Source organism: Elephantulus edwardii, unplaced genomic scaffold (genome assembly GCF_000299155.1).
Source record: "Elephantulus edwardii isolate Elephantulus edwardi_28Jun2011 unplaced genomic scaffold, EleEdw1.0 scaffold00011, whole genome shotgun sequence".
NCBI classification, from domain to species: domain Eukaryota; kingdom Metazoa; phylum Chordata; class Mammalia; order Macroscelidea; family Macroscelididae; genus Elephantulus; species Elephantulus edwardii.
This window is the reverse complement of record NW_006399761.1, coordinates 31,973,549-31,983,599: the sequence shown is the minus strand read 5'-3', so window position 1 is coordinate 31,983,599 and position 10,051 is coordinate 31,973,549. Positions and strand designations below refer to the sequence as shown.

Sequence of the window (10,051 nt, the reverse complement as noted above, 5' to 3'; positions counted from 1 at the left end):
CAATAAGACAAGAGAAGGAAATAAGTGGTATCCAAATTGGCAAAGAGGTAAAATTATCTCTTTAGGAAGATGGTATGATAGTATACTTAGAAAATCCTAAAGACAGCAAGAAAACTACTGGACATAGCTGACCAATTCAACTAAGCGGCAGGATACAAGATCAACATGCAAAAATCAAACAGCAAAGAGAATACAGAGCTAGAGCTAAGAAAAACAATACCTGTCACAATAGCTAATCACAAAGTTAAATACTTGGGAGTAAACCTAACCAGAAGCAGAAAGGATCTATTAAAAAAAAAAACCTACAAAACATTACTACAAAATACAGAGAGACCAGGAGAAATGGAAGAATATACTTGGATAGAAAGACTCAATATTGTGAGAATAACAATACTATCAAAGGCTATTTACATGTTCAATGCAATCCCAATACAAATACCAATCCCATTCTTCAATGAGATGGAAAAGGGAATCTCCAATTTCATTTGAAATGGAAAGAGGCCCAGAATAAGCAAAGCACTCCTGAAAAAGAGAAACAAAGTAGGAGGCATCTCACTCCCTGATTTCAAACCCTACTATACTGCCATGGTGGTGAAGACAGCATGGTACTGGTACAATGACAGACATATAGATCAATGGGATAGAATTGAGAATCTGGAAATCAGCCCATCTCCTTATGCTCAAGTGATTTGTGAAAGATGAAATAAGTTAGGTGGAGAAATGACAGCCTTTTAAACAAATGTTGTTAGCAAAATTGGAAAACTATCTGTAGAAAACTCAACCAAGATCCAAACCTCATTCCATACACAAAAACCCAACTGAAAGTGTATCAAGGACGTAGGACTAAAACCAGGGAGTATAAGCTTCATTAGAGAAAAGCTTGGAAGTACTCTAGAAGTCCTAAACCACAACATAAACAGTATTCCAAGCATTCTGAAAAACCTACAACCAGGAGAGGATAAAATCGATAAATGGGACCTTCTAAAAATCAAATCCCTATGCACATCCAAAAACTTCTCCAAGAAGGTAAAAAGGGAAGCCAGAGAGGGGAAAATTATTTGGTAATGACATGTCTGATAAGAGACTTATAGCTAAATTTATAAAATACTCGAGCACAACACCAAGATAAAACAACCCATTTATAAAATGGGCAGATGATATGAACAGACACTTAACCAAAGAAGTCATTCAGATGGCAAATAAACACATGAAGAAATGTCCAAAATCCCTAGCTCTAAGAGAGATGCAAATCAAAACAACTATGAGATATCATCTCACCCCAGTAAGAATAGCAAAATTTAACAGAACAGCAAATAACAAATTCTGGCATGGTTGTAGAGAAACTGGAACCCTGATGATCGGAGTGTAAAATGGCGCAACCCCTATGGTAGACAGTATGGTGCTATCTCAAAAAGTTGAAAATAGAAAATACTATTTGACCCAGAAATTCCACTACTGGGAAAATACCCTAAAGAACACAGAACTGCCACTCAAGCAGATACACGCACAACCCTGTTTACTGCGGCTTTGTTCACAATAGCAAAGAGCTGGAAACAACCCAAGTGCCTATCACGAAATGAATGGCAAGAGAAGCTTTGGTATATTCACACAATGGAATATATGCTTCCTTGAAAAACAAGGGACACTGGAAATATTATACAAAATGGGTGATCCCTAGAAGATATTATGCTGAGTGACATATCTCAGTCACAAAATGACAAACACTGCACAGTGCCACTGCTGAAAAGTGAGTCTGACATCCGAGTTGGGGGAGAACTAAGAGGGGATAAATAATGTATAGTGCATTGAAACAGCTAAGTGAGAGAACTGTTTAGGAGGAATATATGCTTAGATACTGTCAATGACAAGAGTCCAGAATGAAAGGGGGAGACGGTTTAGTGTAACAGTGAAAGTTGTTTTTTGTTGGGTTGTTATTTTTTTTAACTTTTCAAAGAGAAAAGCAAACTGGGGGAAGGGGTGGGCAGAGAGAAAGTTTGCAACAATGAATGAACGGAAATCCAAAGTCTCTGTAAACTTTCATTAAAATTAAAAATAATAATAAAAAAAGTCTGTTCCTTTCCCATAAAAAAATCTTCAGCAAGGTTTTACTTGATTTTAATAATAATGAAATTGTCTATTAATGTCCACTATCTATTTGATCAATTTTTCTAGGGAATAGAAACAATGGATTTCTTCCAGTCAGTTGGCCAGGTAGGAAAATTCAAAATTTCTTGGCACAGACTAGTAAGCATATCCAGAGGTACATCTATTTGTAGAAAAATGTCTATTTGGTATTGCATCAATTCCTGGGGGATGTTAATCTCCAACATGTCTTTCATTTTTCTTTTCATTTCTTTTTTTTCATTCTCTATCTTCTATTACAATTTTCAGAGTCTCTTCTAATACCCATTTTAGTGTTTTCTTTTTTCTTGTTTTTGTAATAACCATTGGCTTTTCCCCCCTTGGATATCCTTGATATCATCCCACAGTTCACCTGGTCTAACATACTGTTTTCGAAGTCAGGTGGGATAGAGGAAACCTTGTATTTTAGTTCTTATGAGACTCGTTCTCATTTCCTTCAGCATGTGTTTGAACTGATAGTGAGCTTCTCCACTAACTGCTTCCATAGATGTGTTTGTTGCTATGTGTCACTGAGTCACTCATGATTCGTAGTGACCCTATGTACAAGAGCCCTAAACCCTGCTCTATCTTGTGCAAACATCACTGTCTCAGACACACCTACTCCCATTATGCCAATCACTGAATTAATCCATCTCATCAAGGGTCTTCATCTCTTGTATTATTCCTCCACATTCCCAAACATGAGTCCCTCTCCAAGGACTGGTCCCTCCTTGAGACATGCCCAAAGTATGTCAGACAAAGCTTCAGAATCCTTGCCTCCAAGGAGCAGTCTGGTTTCACCCTCTTCAGGATGAACCTGTTTGTTCTCCTGCTAGTCCGTGGTATAGTCAACACTCTTCTCCAGCACCATAGCTCAAAGGCAAAAATTCTTCTATCATCCTTAGTCGCTGTCCAGCTCTCTGATGCATAGCACACAAATGCAGAGACTATGACCCAGATCATGTACACTTTAGTCTCCAGCCTGATGATGTTGCTCTTCAGTACTCTGGAGAAGTCCCTACATTCCTCCTTGTACAGCCCAGTGTCTTGGCTGATCTGTGCTTAATACAGATTGAAAAGGTATGGAGACAGAATATATCCCTGGTAGACATTATTCCAAATTTTGAGCCATGTAGTGTCTTCTCTGTTCTGATGATTGCCTCTTGGTTCAAGAATAGGTTTTACATAAGCACAATCAAATGTTCTGGGATTCCCATTCTTCTCAGAGCCAGCCACAGTTTGTTGTGATCCACATAGTCAAAAGCATTTGCATAGTATATGAAACACAGATAGACACTCCTCTGGCAATCACTGCTTTCTTCCAAGATCCATCTAACATTAACTAAAATATCCCTAATACCATGGCTCCTTCTAAACCCAGCCTGCATTTCTGGCAGTTCTTTGATGATGTGTTGCTCATTCTTGGATAATTTTCAACAAAATCTTGCTTGCATGTAATATTACTTACATTGTTCAATAATTTCCACACTCTGTCGGGTCACCCTTTGGAATAGAAACAAATATTGATCTCTTCCAGTCAGTTGGGTCAGGTAGCTGTCCTCTAGATTTCTTGGCACAACTCAGCACATCCAGGGCAGCATGTGTTTGTTGAAATATGTCAATTGGTATGCCACCCATTCTTGGAGACTTATTTTTTGCCAATTCTTTCAAAGCAGCTTGAACTTCCTCCTTCATCACCACAGGCTCTTGCTCATATATTGTTTCATGAAATTAATCTGTGCCAGGCAATTCCTTCTGTATACTCCTTCCATCTTCTTTTAATGCTTCTTGGATCATTTAATCTCACCCAAAGCATTCTTAAGTATTGCCACTCATGGCTTGAATTTGTTTTTCAATTCCTTCAGCTTAGAAAATGCTGAGCGAGTTCTGCACTTTTGATTTTCTGACTCCGGCTCTTTTCACATTTCATTATAATACCTTGCTGTGTCATCCCAAGCTGCCCTTTGGAATTTTCTGTTCAGCCTTTTACTTTTTTTTGTTTCTTCCTTTAGTTTTGGCTTCTCGGTGCTCTAATATAATATTCAGAGTCTCTTCTGACCTCCATCTTGGTTTTTTCTTCCTTTGCAATGATCTTTTGTATTCTTCATGGATGATATTCTTGATATCCTACCACAGCTCATTTGGTCTTCATTCACTGGTGTTCAAGGCCTCAAACCTGTTCCTGAGATGGTTTTGACATTCGAGTGAGATAGAATTAAGGTCAAATTTTGGTTCCTGTGGATTTGATTTTATTTTCTTCAGCTTCAGCTCGATCTTGCGTATGAGTAGTTGGTGATCTGTTCCACAGTCAGCACCTGGCCTGGTATTCACAGCTGATAATGAGCTTCTGCAGCAATTCTTTCCACAGATGTAACTGATTTGATGCCCATGCAAACCATCAGGTGAAATCGATGTGTCAATCTAACTTCTGTATAGTCATCAGATGAGATCCATGTTTATAGTCAATGTATGTTTTTTCCAAAAGGTATTTGCAATGAATCAATCATTGATTGTAGAAAATTCAAATATTTGCTTTCTAGCCTGTCACCAACTCCTTATTTTACATTTATCCGTCCTGTTTGTTTCCAACTTTTGCATATAAGAGAGCCATTATTATTATTACTGTATCTTGACTGTATGTTCAATTTATTTCAGACTGGAAAAGTTGGTAGAAATCCTCAATATCTTCATCTTTAACTTTCTTAGCTGGTGTGTATATCTGAATGGAGACAGGATGCATCCCATTTCTGATTTTAAGCCATGCAGTGTTTCCCTGCTCTGTTGTGAGGACTGCTTCCTGGTTCAAATGTAGGTTTTGCATGAGCACAATCAATTGTTCTGGGATTCCCATCCGCCTTAAGGTTAGCCACAATTCGTTGTGGTCTACATAGTCAAATGCCTTTGTAGAGTCAAAGAAACACAGATAGATATTCCTCTGGCACTTTTTGCTTCCTGCCAAGATCCATCTGACACTGGTGATAATGTCTCTACTGGCATGGCCTCATCTAAAGCCAGTTTTTATTTCTGGTAGTTCTGTCAGTATACTATTCCAACTGTTTCTGGATAATCTTCAGCAGGATTTTGCCTGCATGTGATATGAGTGACATTGTATGAGAATTTCCACACTCTGTCAGGTCACCCTTTTTATGGAATGGGAATAAATATGGATCTTTTCCAGTCAGTTGGCCAACTAGTCGTCTTACAGATTTTTTAGCACAACCTGATAAGCACGTTCAGCATAGCAGTTGTTTGTTGAAATACGTCAATTGGTATTCCACAAATTCCTGGGGCTTTATTTTTCCCCCCAAGTCATTCAGAACAGCCTGAACTTCCTCCTTCATTACCATTATTGCTTGATCATAATGTTGTTTCTTGAAATTCTTCTGTGTCAGCGAATTACTTTTGGTACAGTGACTCTGAATACTCCTTCCAACTTCTTTTAATACTTCTTGGATAATTCAATATTCTATCCATAGCATCCTAAAGTATTGTAAATCGAGGCTTGAATTTGTTCTTTGGTTTCTTCAGCTTAAGAAATGTTGAGAGAGACTGGCCTTTTTTATTTTCAGACCCTTGTTCTTTGCAAATTTGGGAGGCTGGGCTTTATGAGGAGGAATGTGCATGAAGATTGGAGGAAGACTCATCATTAACCTACATTATGCAGATGACTTAACCTTACTTGCTGAGACTGAGGAGGACTTGCAGTGCTTGCTGTAAAAGGTCAGGGACTATAGTCTTCAATACGGATTGAAGTTCAACATCAAGAAGACAAAGATTCTCACCAGTGGGCCAAATGGCAATACCATGATGGATGGAGATGAAATTGAGGTGGTTAACAGTTATAGCTTGCTTGGTTCTACAATCAACACTTTGGCAGCTGCTGTCAGGAGGTCAAAAGATGAATTGCATCAGGTAAATCTTCTGTCAGGGATCTTTCCAGAGTACTGAGAAGCAACGATGCCAGTCTAAAAGACTGACGTGTGCCTGATCCAGTCCATGGTTTTCACAATTACTTGCTATGCATCAGAAAGATGGATAATGGTTAAGGATGACAGAAGAAGAATTGATGCCTTTAAGTTGTGGTGCTGGAGAAGAGTCTTGAACATACCACAGACTGCCAAGAAAACAAACAGGTTTGTCTTTGAGAGTGTGAAACCAAGTTTCACCCTGGAGGCTAGCATTCTGACTCTCTCACATACTCTGGGCATATGGCCAAGAGGGACCAGTCCTTGGAGAAAGACATCATCCTCAGAAGGCTGGAGGAATAGTGCAGGAGAGAAAGACCCTGGATGAGATGGATTGATACAGTAACTATGGCAATGGGGGTAGGTGTGTTGGAGTCCGTGAGACTGGTTCAGGACAGGGCCGGCTTTGGAGCTACTGTACATAGGGCCACTATGAGTTGTAGGCTACTCAACGGCATATAACAACATATTTGAAAAACAACTGTATTAACAAGACTTTCTTGTATATGTATGAACTGTATTCCTGTAACTCACAGCATTGTACCTCAGGATAGATCCTAAAATGTTCTCTTTTTATTAGGATTTTAACTTTCTCAATTTGTCATTCTAGGAATGATATGTCTTATTTGAGGTGGCCAATACATGTCTATTTCAACTCACTAACGGCTAAGATGTATCTATTTATATGTTCTATTCAATAGGCCCCAGGAATAGACATTATACCAATCGACATATTTCAGCTAACAGATGCTGCCCTGGATATGCTCACCAAGTTGTGCCAAGAAATCTGGAGAACAACCACTTGGCCAACTGACTGGAAGAGATCTATATTTGTTCTCATCCCAAAGAAGGGTGACCCAACAAAGTGTGGAAACTATAGAACAATCTCATTGATTTCACATTCAAGCAAGATTCTACTGAAGATTATCCAAAAACGTCTGGAACAGCAGGTCAGCAGAGAACTGCCAGAAGTCCAGGCTGGGTTTAGAAGGGATCGTGGTACTAGGGATATTGAAGCTAATGTTAGATGGATCTTGGTTGAAAGCAGGCAATACCAGAGGAATGTCTGTCTGTGCTTCATTGGTTATGCAAAGGCGTTTGACTATGTGGATCATAACAAACTGTGGCTGACTCTGAGAAGAATGTGAATCCCAGAACACTTGATCGTGCTAATGAGAAACCTATACTTGGACCAAGAGGTCAGAACAGAGCAAGGAAACACTACATCGTTCAAAACTGCGAAGGGCGTGTGCCAGGCATGTGTCCTGTCTCCATACCTTTTCAACCTGTATGCAGAACAGATTACCTGGGATGCTGGGCTCTATGAGGAGAAATGTAGGGTCAAGATTGGTGGAAGATCTATCAACAATCTACGATATGCAGATGACACAACCCTGCTTGCTGAAACTGAGAAGGACCTGAAGCACCTGCTGAAGAGGGTCAAGGACTGCAGCCTCCAATATGGATCGAGGCTCAATGTCAAGAAGACAAAGATTCTCACCACTGACTGGGCCAACTGGCAGCATCAGGATGGATGGTGAAGAGACTGAGATTGTTCACAGCTTTAGTTTGCTTGGCTCCACAATCAACACTCTTGGCACCAGTAGCCAGGAAATTAAAAGGTGTATCACCACAGGAAAGTCTGCTGTTAGGGACCTATCCAAAATACTGAAGAGCAATGGTGTCTCTCTGGAGATTAAGGTGCGTCTGGTACAGGCCATGGTCTTTGCTATCACTTGTTATGCATCAGAGAGTTGGACAATGACTAAGGAGGATGGAAGGAGAATTGATGCCTTTGAGCTGTGGTGCTGGAGAAGATATTGAGGGTACCATGGACTGCTAGGAAAACAAACAGATTCATCCTCAAAAAGGTTAAAACAGGAGGCTCCTTGGAGGCAAGGAAACTGAGGCTCCGTCTAACATACTTTGGACACGTTGTAAGGTTGTACCTGTCCTTGGAGAGGGCCATCATGCTTGGTAAGGTGGAGGGACAGCTCAGGAGGCGAAGGCCCTCTATGGGGTGGATTGATTTTAGTGACTGGGGCAACTGGGATGGGTGTATCGGAGACGGTGCAATTGGCACAGGACAGAGCAGAGTTTAAGGCTGTTGTATATAGGGTCGCTATGAGTCGCAAGCGACTCGACGGCACATCACAACAACAACAATTTCATTTTGACAACTTCTAATTTTCCGAGATTCATAGTTTGCATATTCCATATTTCAATTATGAATAGATGCTTGCAGCTATTTCTACTCAGTAGTCTCTTCAGATCGGAAAAGCTCTACTTCCAGTACTATTTTTAACAATATCACTGTATTAGTCACAGTGTTTTCAAAGTCCTGTTATTTCAGAAGTAGATGGTCAATCCTGCTTCAGAGTCTGTATTATCTGGAACACTCAGCCTAGTGATTAAAATTGTGTCATTTATACAAACTTTTCTGGGAAGGTAAAAGAAAAATTTGAAAGAGGCTAATACATCCTAAAGTTATTCCAGAAGTAATCCTGTGAAGGGTTATTAACTTTCTCATCATTTCTTTTGGAATGGGAATAAATACAGAATCTCTTCTAGTGAGTAAGCTGAGCAGTTCTCTTCCAAATTTCTTGAGACTGTAAGCACGTTTGGGGCTGCATATGTTTCCTGAAACACCTGAACTGGTGTTCTGCCAGTTCCTGAGGATTTCTTTTTGCCACATCCTTCAGTGCAGCTTGGACTTCTTCCTTCAGCATTAATGGTTCTTGATCATATGAGGTCCTTGAAATTGTTCAGTGTTTGATACAATGATTCTGTTCATTCTTTCCATCTTCTTTTGATACTTCCTGTACCATTCAGTATTTTGCCCATGGAAAAGTACTGCAACTCAAAAATAAATCTGAAAGACAGCTACCTGGTCAACCCGACTGGAAGAGATCCATATTTGCTCCCATTCCAAAAAAGTTGATCCAACAGAATGGACAAATTTTCAAAAAAATATCATTATCATCACAGTAATTAAAATCATGCCAAAGATTACTTAAAAACAAAATTGTTGGAACAGTACATCCACAGGAACAGCCAAAAATTCTATCTGGATTCAGAAAGGGCCAGGGAACAAGCATATCACTGTTAATGTGAGATGGATCTTGGCTGAAAGCAGAGAACAGCACAAAAAAGGTTTATTTACCTTTCTCAACTATGCAAAGGCATTTCGCTATGTGGATCATAACAAATTATGGCTAACACTTAGAAGAACAGGGATCCCAGAATACTTAATTGTGCTCATGCAAAACCTATTACACAGATCAAGCAGCGGTTGTCTGAAAAGAATAAAGAAACACATAATGATTTAACATCAGGGAAGGTGTGTGTCAGGAATGTATTGTTTCGCCATACCTATTTAATTTTGACATTTAGCAAATACTTTGAGAAGATGACTATATACTGTGGCATCAAGATTGGAAGAAGACTTACTAACAATCTGGTATAGAGATGACACATCCTTAGTTTCAGAAAGTGAAGATGATTTGAAGCACTTAGTGAAGAAGATCAAAGGTCTTAATGGATTCTTCAATATGGATTAGGTATTGAATATATATTACATTTCAACATCAACAAAACAAAAATCTTTACTACTGGACCAAGAGGCAACGATAAAGGGGAAAAGATTGAAGTTGTCAATGATTTCATCTTACTCAAATTCACAACACCCTTAGTAACAGCAGTCAAGAAATCAAAGAATATATTGCATTGGGAAAATGTGCTTTCAAGGACCTCTGAAAGTGCTAAAAATTATGTGTGTTTAAAGACACTAGGCCATCAGAGTGCCCTCTTTAAAATTTAAAGATTAGTTTCAGTAAATTTAAAAAGTGGGGGATAGATTACACCTCCAAAAACTCAATAATGAAAACATGTTTTGGTTTCTCCTTGCTGCATGTAGAGTGGCTTAGAGGCAAGAAGCTGCACTACAATCTAGAAAGCACACAGTT

At 39.3% G+C, this 10,051-nt stretch overlaps 1 protein-coding gene across 1 annotated transcript in view; it reads right to left on the bottom strand.

The window, feature by feature from the left end:
* Positions 1 to 10,051, bottom strand: part of APLF (aprataxin and PNKP like factor) — a 128,463-nt gene that overhangs the window by 71,429 nt on the left and 46,983 nt on the right. Inside the window, 1 exon segment of the mRNA XM_006881042.1 lies at positions 9,363 to 9,382. Within this exon segment, the coding sequence (XP_006881104.1) occupies positions 9,363 to 9,382 (20 nt within the window).